We start from the raw sequence: 21,962 nt of genomic DNA on the forward strand, positions 1-21,962 counted from the left end.
TGAATGCCAGATATTAACTATGCCTTATACAAGAAACTGAAAATGATTCAATTTCCTCAACATATAGTCAGCATGTGACCATTCTCAGAGAATCATACAGATCATTGCCTGGTAACTGACAGCAGTCATAATGCTATCATTCTGCCACAGTCCAGTGTGCCATCTGCATTAGGTCACCGTCATAAATAGAAGTACAGCTGCTATTTGGCAAAGGCAACATGGTTGATGACCTCAGTGCACAACCCATGCATAGTGTGCATATAATTAAATCCAGGTTGCCACTTGAAATTTGATAGTGAGATAATTTGTGTGCTGAAACAGCACTTCTGTTGCATGGATTGCCCTCGAGGTTTCCCGTAGCATTTGACAGAGTGAGTGTCAAGATCCGTGCTGGTTCATGTATGGTGCACAACCTTGGCATCATGAGGCCACAGTCACTGCCAATAATGATGCAGCGAGCAGCTCAGGAGCAAGACCATGAGGAGAAAGAGGAGGCGAAGAAGGAAGAGTGGAACTTGGGCTGTCTGTGTTATCCATGTGTCATACCAATAATTGCAACCCCAATTCCTTCTTCCTGTTAGTACCACACTCCACCTTTCCTCTGCCACAGATCATCACTGGATCTCTTTGATCACAATACAAAAATAAAAGCCAGCACAAATAAACATTTCAAACCAAAATTAGTAAGAAAATCATTTTATGTTACAAGACAGCACGTGGCACAGTGGTTAGCACTGCTGCCTCACAGCGCCAGGGACCCAAGTTCAATTCCGGCCTTGAGTGACTGTGTGGAGTTTGCATTATCCTCGTGTCTGCGTGGATTTCCTCCAGGTGTTCCAGTTTTCTCCAACAGTCCAAAGATGCGCAGGTTAGGTGGATTGGCCATACTAAATTGCCCCTTAATGTCCAGGGATGTGCAGGATAGGACATGTGGTTATTGGGAAAGGGTGGGGAGTGGGTTTGGGTGGAGTGTTCCATTGGAGGGTCAGCACAGACTCGATGGGCTGAATGGCCTCTTTCTGCCCTACAAGGATTCTATGATTCTGAGATATTGTACAGAAAAGTAAATTAATGGTGCATCCAAGGGAGCAGAGCAGAGAAATAGAGGATTTACCGTTGAGGAAGGTAACAAGGGACTTTCGGTATTTGGGGATCCAGATAGCCAAGAATTGGGGTACATTACATAGGCTTAATTTAACGCAGTTGGTGGAACAGATGGAGGAGGACTTTAAGAGATGGGACATGGTGTCCCTGTCACTGGCAGGGAGGGTGCAGGCAGTTAAAATGGTGGTCCTCCCGAGATTCCTTTTTGTGTTTCAGTGCCTCCCGGTGGTGGTCACGAAGGCTTTTTTCAAAAGAATCGAGAAGAGTATTATGAGTTTTGTGTGGGCCGGGAAGACCCCGAGAGTGAGGAGGGGATTTTTGTAGCGTAGTAGGGACAGGGGGGGATGGCACTACCGAGCCTAAGTGAGTACTACTGGGCCGCCAATATTTCAATGGTGTGTAAGTGGATGGGAGAAGAGGAGGGAGCGGCGTGGAAGAGATTGGAGAGGGCGTCCTGCAGTGGGACTAGCCTACAAGCTATGGTGACGGCGCCGCTGCCGTTCTCACCGAAGAAATACACCCCAAGCCCGGTGGTGGTGGCTACATTGAAAATTTGGGGGCAGTGGAGACGGCATAGGGGAAAGACGGGAGCCTCGGTGCGGTCCCCGATAAGAAATAACCATAGGTTTGTTCCGGGAAGAATGAATGGAGGATTTGGAGCATGGCAAAGAGCAGGGGTAGCACAATTGAGAGATCTGTTCATAGATGGGACGTTTGCGAGTCTGGGAGCGCTGACGGAAAAATATGGGTTGCCCCAAGGGAATGCATTTCGGTATATGCAACTGAGGGCTTTTGCGAGGCAACAGGTGAGGGAATTCCCGCAGCTCCCGACGCAGGAGGTGCAGGATAGAGTGATCTCAGAGACATGGGTGGGGGATGGTAAGGTGTCGGACATATATAGGGAAATGAGGGACGAGGGGGAGATCATGGTAGATGAGCTGAAAGGGAAATGGGAAGAAGAGCTGGGGGAGGAGATTGAGGATGGGCTGTGGGCTGATGTCCGACGTAGGGTAAACTCATCGCCCTCGTGTGCCAGGCTAAGCCTGATACAATTTAAGGTGTTACACAGGGCGCATATGACTGGAGCACGGCTCAGTAAATTTTTGGGGGTAGAGGATAGCTGTGCGAGATGCTCGAGAGGCCCAGCGAATCACACCCACATGTTCTGGTCATGCCCGGCACTACAGGGGTTTTGGGTGGGGGTGGCAAAGGTGCTTTCGAAGGTGGTGGGGGTCCAGGTCGAACCAAGCTGGGTGTTGGCTATATTTGGGGTTTCAGAAGAGCCGGGAGTGCAGGAGGCGAGAGAGGCTGATGTTTTGGCCTTTGCGTCCCTAGTAGCCCGGCGCAGGATATTGTTAATGTGGAAGAAAGCCAAACCCCCGGGTGTGGAGACCTGGATAAACGACATGGCAGGGTTTATAAAGTTAGAATGGATTAAGTTCGTATTAAGGGGTTCGGCTCAAGGGTTCACCAGGCGGTGGCAACCGTTCGTCGACTACCTCACAGAAAGATAGAGGGAATGGAAAAGAAGAAGACAACAGCTGCAACCCAGGGGGGAGGGGGTGGGGGAAGGGGGGGGGGAGGAATCGGACGGACTCTCAGGGATGTTATTGTATATGTATAGGCACTTGTTTTAGGTAATGTATATTGGACTGTTGGATTGTATCTTTGGAGAGTATTTATTTTTGACCAGGCAGTTGCCATTTAGTTTGTTTTTTGTTTCTGTTCATAGATTATTTATTTATTTGTTTAAAACTGGCCACTGTTATTTATATTGCTTTATTGTTGTTTAAAAGAAACACTACGTACTGTTATGTTTGGCCAAAAAATCTTGAATAAAATATATTTAAAAAAAAAAGAAAAGTAAATTAATTGCTATTGTGCATTTTCTAAGTGACTGTCTTCCATGTGTCTGTGCTTGTCCTAATGTTTCTATACTGTGCAATACACTATCCAGTGGCTGCAGCATGGTTGCTGAATGTTTCTGCGGGGGGGGGGGGGGGGGGGGGTGGAGATTGCGGATGGCTTTAGAGAATAGCCTCGTGTAGCTCTGGCCTTAGCGTGCCTGGCTTCAGAATGCACTTCATGAGTAGCAGTGGTCTGGGTCAGCTGACTGACGGACAATAGCAAGGGCGCAGGCAGACCGGCATTGGTAAAGGATGAACGCTGCCCTCCTGAGAGAGGGAAGCAGGTTTGTGGTTCAAAGAGTCACTGCCACTTCCCTGGGGAGTAATCCTAACAATCCGTTGGAGGACAATTTGCTGAGTTGCTGGAACGCTCGACCTGAAAGCCCCGTTGCACACTGTGATCCACAGCAACAATGTCAGCAGTCTGATCTTGCATGTCTTTGGTATAAGCTTCCACAGCAGCACTTATGTTTCTCGTGGAAGCTGCTTGTGCTGCATTGGAAGTTGCTGCATCAGGATTGGATCCACCAGTGTGCGAACAGAGTTGGCCGCTACTTTTATGCTGACAAGGACATGCTCCAAGCTCTGCCCAAAGCCCCTGTGCAAGTTTGATGTCAGACTTATCATTGCTCATTGACGTTGACTGCAAACTCTCTTGTGAGACTTCACCAGCTTAATTCTGTGCATCGCCTCATCGCTGCTCATCAGAGTGCCGTGCTGCAGATCACAGTCTCCGACAAACCCCTGCACTTGTCTTGTGCCCGCGCGGTGTCTCACCACACACAGATCCTGCCTGAATTCTGTCCCCTGAAGTATCTGAGCTGTGAAATCAAGTATGAGGTGAGGGGACAAAAGGATTTGGGAAGGAGAGGGGTATGGAGGAAGATACCATCGTCTTTGATCGTTTCAGCTTTTCTACTGGTCATGACCTCAACATCCCAACAGCAGACAGCACCATTGCCTCTATTTGGGTCAGGATACCCAAGCCAGTCTGTCCAATTATCTCCTACTGCCTCTGGTACTGTGGCACATTATCCAGCAAGAGAGAAGGAAGTGTGTCAGTGGGTGTTGTGCAATTTGGTTAGCTGAGGTGGCTGTCATGGTTAAATAGCTGGCAGCATATATGAGATGTGGGTGAGAGGTTTGCAGCAGTGCTGAATATGTGAGGGTGAGTTGAAGCTGTGAATGTTGGCATGTGTCCTGATTGAAATAGATTGTTGATAGGTGAGTGATGAAAGTGGGGTGAATTGAGCCGTCGCTGAGGCTAATGATTCATTTGACAGAAATGGCATTTGAAAATGCACTCACTGACATTGAGTACTCATGGAATCATTGAACATCTTCCAGCACCACATCAGGTCTTATGGGCTTGACGCGTGTTATTGATCTCGATGGCTATTTGCTCCTGTTGCTTTCTGAGCATGTGCCTTGAGGACCTCAGCTCTCTGTGAAAATAGGACCTCTGTGCTCCTCTGCAACTCCTCCACCAGTGCCTTCAGTACGGCAATAGACAGACTCCCCTCTCCCCTGTTTTCTCATTTAACAGTCTTTCCGTGGTTAGAATCAATTGTAGAATGACATCCAGTAGAAGCTGTAATCACAATGCATTGTAACCACAATGCTTGTGGGGGTGAAATGGGCAAATTCCACACGGACAGTGACCCGGGGCCGGGATCGAACCCGGGTCGTCAGTGCCATGCGACGGCAGTGCTCACCACTGCACCACCGTGCCGCCCAATGCAGGCTAACTTTAACCGGTGCTCAGTTCTCCTGATTTCAGACCCTCAGCTAGGACATGCAGCCAGTCAACAATGCAGTTAGCACTGGTTGAATGCTGCAATTATGTTATTCAGTAGACAACACAAAGCTGCTGTATCACATTGAACACTCAGCATAATCCCACACTTGTTTTCCAGGACTACCCCCACTCAGAGAAGCCAAAACAGGGAGCAGAAGAAGCCTGTTGATGGTTAAAAGCCGGTTTAAGACACCTAACTTAAGAGATAGGAATTCTCTTAAAGCCCAAATATTTTATTAGGACATTCCAGCCCAGATAACCATTGAAATAGTTAACTTCTGATAGTATCCAAACTGTTGCGTTCTGGATGCAACTGGCATGTTAACTCAGTGCCCAGCAACCGTTGCAAGTTAAGTTCCATTATATTCTTTGGTGAGATAATCAGACAAGCATTGTTGTCAGTCTGAAATGGATGCGCCTCCTTTTTACTTAAATAGACCAAGAATTTACATTTGATTCAATTCGTTGTGTAAATATGAATCCTGCTGTTCTTCAAGGTGAAAGTGTTGAAGAAAATGCGAGTGTTGTTGTGAAGTTGTTGATTCGTCGTCCAGAGTGCTTTGGACCTGGTCTGAGGGGTGAAGGAGGACACGGCTTGTTAGCAGCAATGAAAGATGCGATCCAAATCTCGGAAGATCCGTGCCGTGACCTCCCTCCAACTGAAGCTAAGAAAGATGGGTGAGTTATAATGACCTTTTGTAACATGTTACTGTTCTTGATTTAATGACTGAAATGAATTGTATACAGGCTGCCTATTTGGATAGAATTTCTATAAATTTCATATTTGCATATTAGCTCAGATTTTGCAGTCTGCAGAAAAGGGATGGCACTCGCCCCTGAACTTGAAGTAAACTGTCCACAAAGATCTCATGGGCTCCTCATCATCAATATCCTCTACTTTGATGTGACTTTGAATCTGGTGCCAACTGTGGTATCCAGCATGAGTGAAGTCGTCAGACAGGCTGATCGGCCAATTATATTGAAGAATTCTCACCAACAGCAAACCAGGAAGTTGAAAGAAAAACAGGATTATAAGTCACTTTGAAATCATTTTACAGAAAGCAAAATAAAGATTGGGATGTACACCTGGGATTAAGGTAAAAGTTAAAATATCATAAACTTTAAAATATAAAATATTTTTTTAAATTTCGAGCAAATCTTGAAATTTTAAATGTTAGATGGTTCCTACCAGTGGTCTCCACCTGGTAGTCTCCTCCTGTGGCTCCTTTCATGCTCCTCCCTCCTTCTCTCTCTCTCTCTTTCTCTCTCTCTGAGACCTCTCCCTGACCCCTGTTCCAGGGCTCCTGTCATTACAGTGCCCCACTCATGGATCTCATAATCAGGTTTCCGTGCTGTTTTTTACAACGCTGGTGCCCTGGGCACTTCTCCCTGTGGTGATATGCCTGTATATAATATTACATGTACTCAACAGTCTGAGCTCCCACCAGCAGGTGGCCATGTATTTAGCAGTGTGACCTCCCACCAGCAGATGGCCATGTATTTAGCAGTGTGACCTCCCACCAGCAGGTGGCCATGTATTCAGCAGTGTTACCCCCCCCCCCCCCCACCAGCAGGTGGCGTCAGATATAAGTCAGCGCACATCCGGCTATCTCAAGAAGGGCAAATGAGGGCAGTCGTGCATAGGGGTAGTTCCAGGGGAGTCTAAAGAAACTCTATGATAACTTGCGCTGTATCTGATCATTACCTTACTACGTGTACATTAATAAATCTTGGTTTTGGCTAAGATACCAACAATTCTGTAGATTCCTTGCTAGACAAAGAACACAGAATACAACAGTCTCCAGCCAGTAGATCTCAGTACGCTGAACAAGTGCAGCCTGCTCTTCATGCATGTCCATAAACTCCCAAGGCATGCTGGGACTTGTAGTTCCCGACCTCTGCTCGGAAATCAGATATGTTCTATTTCTTGACTAGAGGCAGGACTCTGCAGTAGCATATTTAAATCAGGCTCCCTCTGTGTAATTGGAAACCCAACTTAAATTTTAAAGTTGTAGTGTGGATTTCCCAAGGTTCAGGAAAATCTGCAGCAGAAGGGAAATGGGAGCTGCCAACTCCACAAGTGCCTTTGACAGAAGGAGGAGGCAGAGGAGGCATGCTTCTCTCAACAACTCAAGGAGGCTCCCCCAATTGAATGAAAATTGCTTATTGTCACAAGTAGGCTTCAAATGAAGTTACTGTGAAAAGCCCCTAGTCGCCACATTCCGGCGCCTGTTCGGGGAGGCTGTTACAGGAATTGAACCGTGCTGCTGGCCTGCCTTGGTCTGCTTTCAAAGCCAGCGATTTAGCCCTGTGCTAAACAGCCAAGTACCTTCAACTGTGATCTCTCTCCTGTCATTGATTTTCCTGCCTAGCCACCAACCAGCCTGTCGATGGGCTGATTGCCAGGCAGAAAACAGGGGAAAAAATAAATCTACATATTCTTGACTTCACTGGGCTCTCTGGCTGTTTCTACCTTACCCCTACACTCTCCCTGCCTCACTGTAATAGTGGGCTATGGAGTGAGACTCAACTGGCAGGTATGATGTGGCAGGTAGGATGGCAGATCTTCTACCTGAAGGATATTTGTTAGCCAAGTAGATATTTATGACAACCTGGCAGCTTCTATGGTGATCGTTATCTGCAACTTGCCCATAAATTACCAGTTTAGCGAATTCACTTGCATACTTTGTCACAATGGGATTACTCATAACCTATTATTATTGTTATTATTATTATATCTGGATTACTGACCCAGGACCCGGGTAGTTTTGGGTCCTCTCTTAACTCTCTTTACTCACAGGTCACCAAAGTCATCTTCCAACTGGCAGCTCAGTATCTCTTTATGAACCATTCTTGTACAGAATGTGATGTCTTCAAGGTTAATATTGTTTGTAATCCTTTGTGAAGAGAGTTAAAATCGGAAAGACAAGCTTCAGAAACACCTTGAAGATCTCTTTGAGTGTGCTTTACAGAGACTTTCCAGAAATTATCAAGTGAGAGAAGGGAAAAGAGGGTTATAGTGGTAGGTTTAGATGTTAAAAAAAGGAAGGAGTTTAAACACAGTGAACTGGTTGAGCTGTTGCTTTTTTTTTTTAAATGGGCGGCACGGTGGCACAAGGGCAGCACTGTGGCCCATGGGCGGCATGGTGTCACATGGGCGGCACAGTGGTTAGCACTGCTGCCTCACAGCTCCAGGGTCCCAGGTTCAATTCCGGCCTCGGGTGACTGTCTGTGTGGAGTTTGCACTTTCTCCCCATGTCTCCGTGGGTTTCCTCCGGGTGCTCCAGTTTCCTCCCACAGTCCAAAATGTGCAGGTTAGGTGGATTGGCTGTGTTAGATTTCCCCCTAGTGACAAGAAAGGTTCAGCCCAGTTACTGGGTTACGCGGATAGGGCAGAGGCATGGGTTTAAGTAGGGTACTCTTTCCTAGGGCCGGTGCAGATTCGATCGGCTGAATGGCCTCTTTCTGCACTGTAAATTCTATGATAATATATGATTAATCTAGGACAAAGGTTCGGCACAACATCGTGGCCGAAGGGCCTGTTCTGTGCTGTATTTTTCTATGTTCTATGTAAATTCTATGTCTCTGAATGGTCAGTTTCTTTGCTGTATGTCCCGTGTACTGTTCTGGTGTAAATGCTCCCTAAATGGTAGGAAATTTTGTCTTGGTCATTAAAATAATTTATTTTAAATGAACTCTTGCTTAACAGTAGCGAAGAGGAGGATGAAGAAGTTGTGCACATGGGTAATTCTATCATGTCCTTCTATTCTGCTTTGATTGATCTTCTTGGCCGATGTGCTCCAGAAATGCATGTAAGTAATTATTATTTTGCCATCATTTTTAGTGTTCATTGTGATTACTGAGAGTTGAATTAATGGTAAATTACCCATTTTTGAAATATTTCATACCTTTAGGATTTCAGAAAGTTGATTGTGGTATACTACATTTTTAAGCCTTAAGCCTAAGACACAGTACAGGAAGACTTTGAATTTATATCCTTTTTGCTTTGTCTAAATTTCAATTTATCTATTTGATCAGCTAATCCAAGCTGGCAAAGGTGAAGCTATTCGAATCCGAGCAATACTTCGTTCCCTGGTACCAACTGAGGATCTGGTGGGCATTATTAGTATACCACTGAAATTGCCAATTGTTAACCAAGGTATGCCATATATGATAATGTTAAATTGTGTACTGCAGGTTTTCTATAGGTTCTTTAATACAAACGAGAAGGTTTTCCATGCTATTTCTTACAATGAGTCAGACAGATAATTTTTTGATGGCGGAGGATATCTTAATAATAATCTTTATTGTCACAAGTCGTCTTACATTAAAACTGCAAGGAAGTTACTGTGAAAAGCGTCTGGTCGCCACATTCCGGCGCCTGTTCGGGTACACAGGGAGAATTCAGAATGTCCACATTACCTAACAGCACGACTTTCGGGACTTGTGGGAGGAAACCGGAGTACCCAGAGGAAACCCACGCAGAAACGGGGAAAATGTGCAGACTCCCCACGGACAGTGACCCAAGTCGGGAATTGAACCTGGAACCCTGGAGCTGTGAAGCAACAGTGCTACCGTGCTGCCCACAGTATAAAAGCATCTTATACGATATATAATATATCTGATTGCCTATGGCATAAAGACAAAAAAAGATTGACCAGAATTTTACATTTCACGGGTGGGTGGGCACCGCCTGTACTGGTAATACAGGAAGTTTCCCAAACAGACGTGAGGCGCGCACCCCAATATCATTGCACACTAGCACAATATTTCAGTTGCGCAAAAGAGTCGGGAGCCAACAATCAAGCAGGCAATTCAGCCTATTAATAAATCAATTGGATGCAATTTGACACGGCCTGTCTGCTTTTACAGTTGGTGGGCAGGCTGATTGGCCAGGCGGCCTTTACATTTTAGCTTCAACTTCAATCCGGGATTGGATGAACTGCCCGGACTGAAATAAAATTTTAAAAGTTGTCTGGAGGCTGAGGTTTATGTTAGTGTGTGCTGCCTAGATGCACTTTGCATAGTTTTCCCATTGCATTGTATTTTCTACAGTTCTGCAGCTCCCAGAGACAGCTCCGCAGTAGCTGCCCACCAGAGGCAACGCAGTCGAAGCACCAACAAGCACCCTCCCTTTTCTTGGCACCCGCTCTGTTCCCGTCTACCCAGCAGCGCTCAGCGTTTCCCAGTGCACGTTTCCCGCTGTCTACCCATTACTTGGCCAGCCAGCATGAAATCAAGTTCCAGGAACGGCCGCAAACAGAAGCACATTTAGCGCTGGCTTCTAGGCCCGTTGAGTCAGCTCGCGCCCAATGGATGAAAAATTCAGGCCGATATTCCCCTCTAACTGTCCTTCTGCTCTTTCCAACTTGCCTTATTTTCTGTGACACTCTCTCCGTCTCCCATCTTTTTCATACCTTCTGCATGGCCTTCTCATTATAGTGCCTGTATTACTCCAGTCTGGCTAAGAAGGGGAATATCAGACTTCCCATTCTTGTTTGCTGTACCTTCTGGACTTTTGTGTGTACGTCATGGTAGAACAGGATTGGGTTTTGGTGTGATGTCAAGTCAAGCCCCCCCAAAGATTGATAACCCTGTGGACATGTTTTGTCTCGTCTCAAGCATGAAAAATTAGTGCTTAGTTAAGATGTGAAAGGGTGACTGTCACCCATGAACACATACCCAGATAGCATCAATCCCTTCTGGATGGGAAGAGGGTAAAGGATCCGGATGCATTGTGTCATTAATGTCATCATATTTAATATGATACTTGAAAAAGATAAACCATTGTCAAACTGTGCGTTTAAGTAGCATTTTGAAGATCCAATTTGGTGCTTTGCAGATGGAACTATTTCCGAGCCGTCAATGTCTGCAAGTTTCTGTCCTGACCACAAGGCACCCATGGTATTGTTTCTGGATCGTGTTTATGGTGTTAAGGACCAAAGTTTCCTGCTTCATTTGCTGGAAGTTGGATTTTTACCTGATTTAAGAGCATCTGCCTCCCTCGAGTCAGTAAGTAAAAGTGGTTGTTGTTTATCGTAGCAAGGCTGTGCATATTTGGTTTTCTGTTGTATTTGGAAATCGAGGTAGTTTAAGTAATTTATATTTTTTATTGTGGGTATTTTAAATAAGGGGTAAGTTTAAGTTTTAGCTTAATTTGTGTTTTTGCATTTGTGTGCCAAGAAAGTGTTAAAACTTCAGTTTGTCTTCATGTTAGACAGAAATGCCTGCACGTCAATAGTTTGGTTTCATTTTAAACTTTGCCTGCATTGTAATTAAAGGTTTGTGATGTAAAATCGATTGCAGATTTTTCAAAAACTAAGCAGTTGTTTAGCAACCATTGGTTAACCCTGAGACAGCATGAGCCTTTGAGATAGTTGTAAGCTGGAGCCAGAAAAGGCTGGACACAAGGAAGAGAACTGCAGAACGCAGAATTCCCGAAGAAAAAAAGAAAGTCCCAAAAAACAGGAGTTGTGGTCAAAATAATACCTCAGGGAGACAGTTAATAGAACAAAGAACAAGAAGTTGAACAAGGTCCTGTTCAGAAGAATTCAAGTAAAATTCAGAGAAAGTGCCCTGTGTTAAAGAGACAACTGCAAGAACCAGATTTAAAGTCGCTTAGGTGAGAAGCCAGATATCTGAAGTAAATCAAAAGTTTGATGGCATCCTAATAACAGCCTGTGAAGCAGTAGTGTTCTGCTGGCGAGACTGGGTGCAAGAGAGATTGCGTGGAAGCTGGAATGCACATGACAATCCAAGGCAAAGGTATATTGAAAGGAGAGGCTGAAATACTGGAAATGGATCCTTGGTGAAGACATCCAAGAGAAAGTGTTGATTGGGAGAAGATTACTAGGGTGTTTTTCCAGAGAGGTGTTTAGAACCCTTCATATGAAAGATAGAGTTCCAATAAGACTAGTTGGCGCACAGTGTGACGAGAATCTGGGAGATGAGTAATCCACAGAAGTTGTGTTGGGTGGTATCTGTCACTCTGTTTCATAGTGTGGTGTGTCTGATCACATTTTGCTCATTGGTTTACATAGACCGTGTACTTACTGACAACTTTAGAGTATATAAGATATAGGCCGCGATTTAATGAAATAAAAATAGAGTCCGTTCTGGGCGGGAATCGAGGGGTACCGACGGGAACGATCCCGCTATTCAATGGCACTCTATTTTTTTCAGCTCGCAGCGGGGAACACCCTGTCGAGGCCACACATAGCTGCATGTCCTGCACTGAGAAGCTCTGGCAAGCAAAGCATTTTTAAATGCTGCCCTGATCTCTCGACCCACCAACATGACCTCCGTATCCCCGCAATGCCCCAACTCACCTGGGGGGGGGGTTACCCATCCCTCTCTCCTAACCCCCTTCCCTCCCCCTGCACTGAAACACATAGCAGTAGGGCATCCCTGGGCCCGATCCCCATGCGGGCAAAATACCAGATTGGCACCTTGGCATTGCCAGGCTACCATCTTGGTAGTGCCACCTTAAAACCCTGGCAGTACCAGGCTGAGATCTGCTTGGCACTACCAGAGTGTCCAGGTGGCACAGCAGGGTGCCAGGTTGGCTGTGCCAAGGTGCCCGGGTGGCACCAGCAGTGCCAGGGTGTCAGCCTGTCGGTCTTCAATTGTCTGGGAGACCACCCCCCCACCCCCAAAAAGTGCCGTTCCACCTCATCCAAGTTTGTGGGGACCAGTACTAATCGGTATTCCGCTGGGATCTCCTCGGCGAGGTCGATATCTGTCGGGTGGGCGGGATCCAGATCGTGATGACTCGCAAGATCTAGTTAGATCTCGGAATCCTGGGGGAGGCCTCTGGCAGAAGCAGGGAGGATCTACTGGCAGCGTCCTGTCCTGATTCTGGCAGGACGCGGCTGGTAAATCACGCCCAAAATCTTTAATTTGCATTATCCTTATAAATCTGTATACGTGTGTAAAGGTATAGCAGAGGTGAATGAGTTGTGTATTTCTTGTGTAATAAATGTTATCTTCTTTTGTTAAAAGTTAATCGGCAGTCTGTAACTCTGTTAATCCATGTATCGAAACAAAAAATAAAAGTTACGACCTATTGAGCCGGGGTCCTCTCCAGGACCTGACTGTCCCATGGTAACATCAGCTAGGATCCTTGCAGTTGTGTCCTGTCCTGTGAACATTAATATTTGTCATACTAGATAGTGCATTCTTTATTAGATGACTGTAAACCCCTCACACGTTCATTACATTGGCCGGTGATAGATGCGTGAACGAATATTTTTAAAGAAAGGTAATGATTGTTGACTTTATTCTAATTAGTATGCACCAGTAGCATAGGCAATAAATAACTTGTCAGAAACACTTAAAAATGGACTTAGATGAGAGACATTTATGAAATATGAATTGGAGTGTTTTAATCAGCCTAAACTGATTCTGTAGAGCATGCCTCAGTTACAATATTACATTTCTAGCCACATAATTAATGTACCTTTGGAGAATCTGTAATTATCAAAGTGACATGTAGTGAGTAGAAACGTGAAACATTCAGGAAAGAGGGGCAAAATTCTCCCCCAACGGCGCAATGTCCGCCGACTGGCGCTAAAAACGGCGCCAATCAGACGGGCATCGCGCCGGCCCAAAGGTGCGGAATGCTCCGCATCTTTGGCGGCCTAGCCCCAACATTGAGGGGCTAGGCCGACGGCGGAGGGATTTCCGCCCCGCCAGCTGGCGGAAATGGCGTGTGTTGCCCAGCCAGCTGGCGCGGAAATGCGGAGCAGGCGCGGGAGCGTCAGCGGCCGCTGACAGTTTCCCGGCGCATGCGCGGGAGCGTCAGCGGCCGCTGACAGTTTCCCGCGCATGTGCAGTGGGGAGAGTCACTTCCGCCTCTGCCATGGTGGAGACCGTGGCGGAGGCGGAAGGGAAAGAGTGCCCCCACGGCACAGGCCCGCCCGCGGATCGGTGGGCCCCGCTCGCGGGCCAGGCCACCGTGGGGGCACCCCCCGGGGTCAGATCGCCCCGCGCCCCCCCAAGGACCCCGGAGCCCGCCCACGCCGCCTGGTCCTGCCGGTAAATACCAGGTTTAATTTACGCCAGCGGGACAGGCAATTTCTGGGCGGGACTTCGGCCCATCCGGGCCAGAGAATTGAGCGGGAGGTCCTGCCAACCGGCGCGGCCTGATTCCCGCCCCCGCCCAATCTCCGGTACCGAGATTCTTTCTGATTCTTGTTCATAATCAGCTCACAGATTTAGACAACAACAAAATTAGTGTATGTTATGCTTTTCTCTGAATAATAGTTTTTCTGTTCCAACAGGCTGCTTTGGGAACTACAGAGACTGCTCTTGCCCTTAATCGATATATCTGTTCAGCAGTGCTTCCACTACTCATGAGATGCGCACCCCTTTTTGCTGGGACTGAGCATTTTGCCTCCGTGATAGACTCCACACTGCACACAATCTACAGACTATCCAAAGGACCTGGACTTACCAAAGCCCAGAGAGAGTCAATTGAAGAATGTTTGCAATCGATATGCCGGTACAGATATCTTTACTTTTATTTTATGCAATTATGAATTAGGAGCAGGAATAGGCCACTCGGCCCCTCGAGCCTGCTCAACCATTCAATAAGATCATGGCTGATCTGATTGTAACCTGAACCCCACATTCCTGTCTACCTCCAATAACCTTCCACCTCCTTGTTAATCAAGAACCTATCTAGCTCTGCCTGAAAAATATTCAAAGTTTCTGCTTCCACTGCCTTTTGAGGAATAGAGTACCAAAGACTCTCAAACCTCAGTGCGAAAATCGCCTCATCTCTGTCTTAAATGAGAACGTCTTATTTTTTTTTAAATTACCCCTAGTTCTAGATTCTCCGACAAGAGGAAACATCTTCTCCACATTCACCCTGTTAATACCCTTCAGGAACTTAAAGGTTTTAATTAAGTCGCCTCTTACTCTTCTAAACTCTAGTGGATACAGGCTTAGCCTCTCCAATCTTTCCTCATCCGTCAACCCACCCATTCCTGGTATTAGTCTAGTAAAGCTTCTCAGAACTGCTTCTAACACCTTTACATCCTTCCTTAAATAAGGCGACGAATACAGTGCACAATATTCCAGATGTGGTTTCACCAATACCCTGGACACCGAAGCATAATCTCGCTACTATTGTATCAATTTCCGTCACAGCAAACTATAACATTCTATTTGCTTTCCTAATTACTCACTGTACCTGCATACTATCCTTTTGCAATTCATGCACAAAAACACCCAGATCCCTCCGCACCTCAGAGCTCTGCAACCTCTCATCGTTTAGAAACATTACTCGTGATCCTTTAGAACTTGCACATTTTGAAGAACGTTATTTTGAAGAATTTACTTCCTGGAGAGTAACCTGGCGGAGTGGATCACCCTCCCCCACCTTTTCTGCTCAATGTTTGTTCTGTTGATTCCAATGGACAGTTTGTTCCATCAGGTTACTGCTCAGGCAGTGAAGTTGGTAATTATCCTAAAGGGGTTAATACCAGAATGAGCCTGCAAAAGCCAAACCAATGCAGCCATCCAATATGAACCTAGACTGATCCAGTTGACACTAATGAAGGGAATTTTAGGGCCATAATGTCTTTGATCTGATAGATCCTGGCAGGAAATAGCATTTGCACGCACAACACTCTCAATTTTGGACAGTAAACGGGCTAACTGCTAATTTTAACATCCATCTTCTGATGATGAAGTTACTGAAGGACCATTTACTCTCATTGCAATGCATTTATTGTGTAATATTAAAACATTTGCTACTGGCTGAAAACCTTTACAACCACCCTTGACTGTGGCAAATAATCAGATTTTAATATTTAAAGGTTTTTTTTCCTGCTGACGTTCTGACAAAATCTTTTAGCTCAGTTTTTTTCTCAATTTTACTTCCTGGAGTAAATGTTCCCAGAAACATTTTCACAGTACCTTCATTGCAGTGTTAATGTAAGCCTACTTGTGACAAAGATTATTATTATGTGGGCTACTGAGACTTGATAAGATTGTACACGTTTAAGAAACAAGCATTATATCATTCACGTTATGATGTGACCAAACGATTCTGACTTATCAGAAACCTTTATCCAAATATGACCACATACGCTGAAACGAGACACAAGCAGAACTCTCTATTTGCTCACTAGCTTCATCTTCCTCCAGTACTGCCTGATGCTTTAAATGGTAACATTAGTGACATTTTCTTTTGCATGATCACTAATAACAAGACCAATAAAAAATTGGTGCGCCCCGCAGTAGTTTCCTAACAGCGAGCGGTGCATTCAACGGGAAAGCCCGTTGACAATGGTGGGACCAGTAGATCTGCCACCAGCCGATAACGGGCTGCCTCCACCACCGCTTTTGCGACGGGTTGGACAGAAAATGCCGCCATTTCGATATTTTGGATCGTCTAAATACGTAGATGGAGAAAGTTATGGTTCATCCTTGAAAAACATGAGTAGCTCACCTCTTACCTTGGAACAAAGAAGGTCAAGAGGTAACCTATGAGGTTTTCCAGATGATGGGAGGTTTGGATAGAGCAGAGGGAAAACAATTCCCCTGAAAACCAGAGCAGTCACTGACATAATAAATACAAAAGCTGTAGAAGGGAAATTAGTTACTTTTCCTTTAGGAGTTATCGAGATCTGGAAAGCTAATTGAAGTTGATACCATAAATCATTTTAAAAGGGTGATGTACCGTCAATTACCATGAGACGAGAATGGTGAAACAATCAAGATGTTGTAACTCCTGCAGCTGGAACCAGAATGGAAGCAGCACAGGAGAGCAGATACTTTTATACGCCGCCTGCTGGGTGGAGCCAGCGGCAGGGATTTACTGTTGTACCGTAATATACGGGCAGTGCCGTAATACATACAATATATCACTAGTGGTGTTTACCACATTCAACCCTGTTAAAAAAAAGTCTGGCAGGGGTGACGAAAACATTACAAATTAAGCCTGTCGGGGGCTTTGACCCTCCGCCGCGGTCGCCTCAGTCCTGGTGGTGGTGTGGGTGCCGACGTGGTCACCCGCGACTCCGGGAGCGTGTTGTCCTTGTCTTCGTCACCCCTGAGTGGATCCAGTGGGAGGACGGATCCCACTGGGGTGGGGGCTGCGGTGAGGTTCGCTGGAGGGAGGGTGAGTGGTGCAAGGATGAATGAGGCAACTGGGGGGGGGGAGAGTGGTGTCAGGTCGGGGGTCGTGGATGGGGACCCAGCGGGTGCCAGGTCCCGGAGGGAGACTGTGTCTTGCCGCCCGTTGGGGTGTGCCACTTAGGCGTACTGCGGGTTTGCATGTAGGAGGTGGACTTTCTCGTTCAAGGGGTCCAATTTATGGCTCCGCACATGCTTCCGGATGAGGACGGGTCCAGGAACTGTCAGCCATGTTGGGAGCGAGACCCCGGAGGTGTACTTCCGGGGGAAGGCAAACACACGTTCGTGAGGGGTCTCATTAGTGGCGGTGCAGAGAAGCAACTGGATGGAGTGGAGCGCGTCGGGGAGGACCTCCTGCCAGCGGGAAAGCGGGAGATTTTTAGACCGCAGGGCCAGCAGGACGGCCTTCCAGATCGTCCCGTTCTCCCTCTCCACCTGCCCGTTTCCCCGGGGGTTGTAGCTGGTCGTCCTACTCGAGGCGATGCCCTTGCTGAGCAGGAACTGGCGCAGCTCATCGCTCATGAAAGAGGATCACCGATCGCTGTGGATGTAGGTGGGGAGAGTGAAGATGCTGTGCAGGGCATTGATTACCGTGGCAGAAGTCATGTCGGGGCACGGGAATGGCGAAAGGGAATCGGGAGTACTCGTCAATTACATTGAGGAAGTACACGTTGCGGTCGGTGGAGGGGAGGGCCCTTTGAACTCCATGCTGAGGCGTTCAAAGGGGCGGGAGGCCTTCACCAGGTGCGCTCTATCTGGCCAGTAGAAGTGCGGCTTTCACTCTGCGCAGACTTGGCAGTCTCTGGTGACGGTCCTGACCTCCTCAATGGAGTAGGGCAGGTTGCAGGCCTTGACACAATGGAAGAACCGGGTAACCCCCAGATGGCAGAGCTCATAGTGGAGAGCCCGGAGTCGGTCCACTTGTGCACTGGCACATGTACTGCGGGATAGTGCATCAGGGGGCTCATTGAGCTTCCCCGGGCAATACAAGATCTCATAATTATAGGTGGAGAGCTCGATCCTCCACCTCAACATCTTGTCATTTTTGATCTTGCCTCACTGTGTATTATTAAACATGAAGGCAACCGACCGTTGTTGTCAGTGAGGAGAGTGAATCTCCTGCCAGCCAGGTAATGCCTCCAATGTCGCACAGCTTCCACAATGGCTTGGGCCTCCTTTTCGACAGACGAATGCCGAATTCCGGAGGCATGGAGGATACGGGAAAAGAAGGCCACGGGACTGCCCGCCTGGTTGAGGGTGGCGGCTGTAATGATGTGCATCAATGTAAATGCATGTAGGCTAGCTAGACACTAGAGGGAGCACCAGAAACATCACACACACACACACACTCAACCAATAGATCAGTTAGATAGGACACGGGCAATGGACATTCACGATACACACAGAGGTGACACCACCACAGGAGGGCATTACACCAACCCATATATAAAGGACACCACACACATGATCTGCCTCTTTCCTGTGGAGACAGTCAGTGAGTAGAGACACAGGGTTGATTCAATATTACACCCACCACGTGGATTGTAGCAACTGGTTAGTCAGTCTGGGTAGCTATAGTAGGATTAGCAGTAGTGTCGAACCCGAGTAATAGAAGTGTAAATAGTTTAATGAATGTGTTGAAGTTATCTCCACGTCGGAACCTTCCTTTGTCAAGTGCACCACAAGGAAGCCGCTTATGTTACAACGAGAACATAACAAATCAGCGGCCAGAGCCACGTCCGATGCATCGCTCTCCACCTGAAAGGGGGGGAGACTAGTCGACCACGTGCATCGTGTCCTTGGCGATGTCCGCCTTGATGTGGTTGAAGACCTGGTACGCCTCAGCCGTCAGGGGAAAAACTGTGGACTTGATGAGTGGCCGGGCCTTGTCTGCATAATTAGGGACCCACTGGGCGTAATACGAGAAAACCCCCAGGCATCGTTTCAGGGCCTTGGGGCAGTGGGGGAGAGGGGGTTCCATGAGGGGGCGCATGCGGTCGGGGTCGGGCCCTTGGACTCCATTTTCCACGACATAGCCAAGGATAGCTAAGCGGTTGGCGCGGAACACGCATTTCTCCTTATTGTATGTGAGGTTAAGGAGTTTGGCGGTATGATAGAATTTTTGGAAGTTTGCGTCGTGGTCCTGCTGATCATGGCCGTAGATGGTGACGTTATCTATGTACGGGAAGGTGGCCTGCAGCCCGTACTGGTCAACCATTTGGTCCATCTCTCGCTGGAAGACCGAGACCCCATTGGTGACGCCAAAGGGAACTCTGAGGAAGTGATAGAGGCGGCCATCTGCTTTGAACGCAGTGTATTGGCGGTCCTCCGGGCAGATGGGGTGCTGGTGGTAGGCGGACTTCAACTGTAGAGAAGACTCGATACTGCGCAATCTGATTGGCCATGTCAGATATGCGTGGGAGGGGGTATGCGTCGTGCTGCGTGTACCGGTTGATGGTCTGACTGTAGTCAATGACCAACCTGTGCTTCTCCCCAGTCTTCACCACCACTATTTGAGCTCTCCAGGGGCTGTTGCTGGCCTCAATGATCCCCTCCTGCAGAAGCAGTTGACCTCCGACCTGATGAAGGTCCTGTCCTGGGCACTGTACCGTCTGCTCCTCGTGGCGACGGGTTTGCAGTCCGGGGTGAGGTTCGCAAACAGTGAAGGTGGATCGACCTTAAAGGTCATGAGGCCGCAAGCGGTGAGGGGGAGCAGGGGTCCGCCGAATTTCAAAGGAAGGCTTTGGAGATGGCATTGAAAATCCAGGCCGAGCAACAGGGCAGCGCAGAGGTGGGGGAGGACGTAGAGCCGGAAGTTGCTGAACTCTACGCCCTGGACGGTGAGGGTCGCGATACAGTACACCCGGATTTCAACGGAATGGGATTCGGAGGCCAGGGAGATTTTCTGGGTGATGGGGTGTACCGGGAGGGAGCAGCGTCTTACCATTGTGGGGTGGATGAAACTCGCTGTGCTCCCGGAGTCAAAGAGGCAGGTCGTCTCGTGCCCGTTGATTTTCACCATCGTCGTAGCGGTCGCGAGGTTGCGGGGCCGAGACTGATCCAGGGTGATGGAGGCGAGCTGCGGAAGATGTTGGGAGGTCCTGTGCTGATCAGCGGTGGTGGAGGTAGCAGTAGGCGGCAAACGGCCAGACGAGCCGAGGTACTGCGGCGCGGTCAAAAATGGCGCTAATGATGGCGGCGCCCACGGGGTGCACATGGCAGGCGGCATCAAAGATGGCGCCGCCCACGGGCCACACGAGGCTTGCGGTGGGGAAGATGGCGGCACCCACGAACCGAACGTGGCTTGCGGTGGGGAAGATGGCGGTGCCCACGGGCCGCACATGTCTTGCGGAGGAGAAGCTGGCGGCGCCCCTGGGTCGCAAGTGGGGGGTATAGAAATGCCGGGTCTGGAAAGAGCGGCGACCGACCGGGCCTGGCAAACAGAAACAAAGTGTCCTTTCCTCCCACACCCGTTGCAGGTCGCGCTCCGCTCCGGGCAGCGTTGCTTTGGGTGTCTGCTTTGTCCACAAAAATAACACTTGGGCCCCCCACAGTTGGCTGGATGCCGTGCGGCGCAGGCTTGCGGTGAGCTGGAGTCGGCAGCTGGTGGGGCCCACGAGGGTACTGCGCGGTCGGGGGTGTAGGATACCAGGTTATGGGAGGCCACTTCTGGTGAATTTGCAAGCTTCCTAGTCCCCGCAAGATCGAGCTTACTCCCTTCCAGTAGTCGCTGGCGAACGTACGTAGACTGCATGCCCGTGACATAAGCGCCTCTGATTAAATGTTCGGTGTGTTGGACTGCCGAAACTGCCTGGCAGTCACAGTTCCTACCGAGGATCTGTAGGGCCCTCAAGAAATGGTTCAGAGTCTCCCCGGGGAGTTGCCGTCTCGTGGCCAGGAGGTGCCTGGCGTACACTTGGTTCACCGACTTAACGTAATGTCCCTTTAGGAGCGTCATCGCTTCTGAGTAGGTGGGCGTATCCCGGATGAGGGGGAACATTTCAGGGCTCACCCGTGAGTAGAGGACTTGGAGCTTCTGTGAGTCCGAGGGTTCTTCAGTAGCTGCTCTGAGGTAGCCTTCGAAGCAGGCTAGCCAGTGCTCGAAGGTAGACGTGGCATTGGCTGCGTGAGGGCTCAGCTGCAGGCGATCAGGCTTGATTAGGAGATCCATCTTTTAAAATCTTGTGCAATAAATTGATGTACCGTCAATTACCACAAGACAAGAATGGTGAAACAATCGAGGCTTTATTGCACAAGATGTTGTGCCTCCCGCAGCTGGAGCCAGAATGGAGCAGCGCAGGAGAGCATACACTTTTATACGCTGCCTGCTGGGAGGAGCCAGCAGGCTGGGATTTACCGTTGTTCCTGTAATATACGGGCAGTGCCGTAATACATACAATATACCACTAGTGGTGTCTACCACAAGGTGGCTCTCGTTAATTGTATGGCTTAAGTGGTGATAATTGGTTTCTCGCCATGCTATGGCAAGATTCTGAATTTGCCTACTGGAGTAGGCCGGTTGCATTGCAATCTGTTCGGCGCCTGACGCGGGTCCCGTCTTTGGCTTCTCCCGCTATTCACGCTTGATTGCGAGTGTAACGAGGCCCGAAGATCGCTGCCAATGCATCAACATAGCCAAAGAGACTGACGACTGACAAGTGCTGTCAGATATTCATTGTCCTGTGTTATGTTCTTCTTTGATATAAATGTACCAATCATACACAAAATTGGTGAAACGATAATGTGGGTGCTTTATTTGAAGATATAACTCTTTACAGATAACGTGCACTACATATAATACAATTAACTTCTATTACTCAGCACGGCAGCACAGTAGCCTTGTGGATAGCACAATTGCTTCACAGCTCCAGGGTCCCAGGTTCGATTCCAGCTTGGGTCACTGTCTGTGCGGAGTCTGCACATCCTCCCCGTGTGTGCGTGGGTTTCCTCTGGGTGCTCCGGTTTCCTCCCACAGTCCAAACATGTGCAGGTTAGGTGGATTGGCCGTG

General features: G+C 48.1%; 1 protein-coding gene across 1 annotated transcript in view; it reads left to right on the top strand.

Moving 5' to 3' along the window:
* The window catches only part of ryr3 (ryanodine receptor 3), a 593,334-nt gene that overhangs the window by 324,562 nt on the left and 246,810 nt on the right, over positions 1 to 21,962 (top strand). Inside the window, 5 exon segments of the mRNA XM_072484927.1 lie at positions 5,307 to 5,487; positions 8,519 to 8,621; positions 8,848 to 8,968; positions 10,652 to 10,821; positions 14,091 to 14,311. Coding sequence (XP_072341028.1) covers positions 5,307 to 5,487; positions 8,519 to 8,621; positions 8,848 to 8,968; positions 10,652 to 10,821; positions 14,091 to 14,311 — 796 coding nt within the window.

Source organism: Scyliorhinus torazame, chromosome 2 (genome assembly GCF_047496885.1).
Source record: "Scyliorhinus torazame isolate Kashiwa2021f chromosome 2, sScyTor2.1, whole genome shotgun sequence".
Taxonomy (NCBI): Eukaryota; Metazoa; Chordata; class Chondrichthyes; order Carcharhiniformes; family Scyliorhinidae; genus Scyliorhinus; species Scyliorhinus torazame.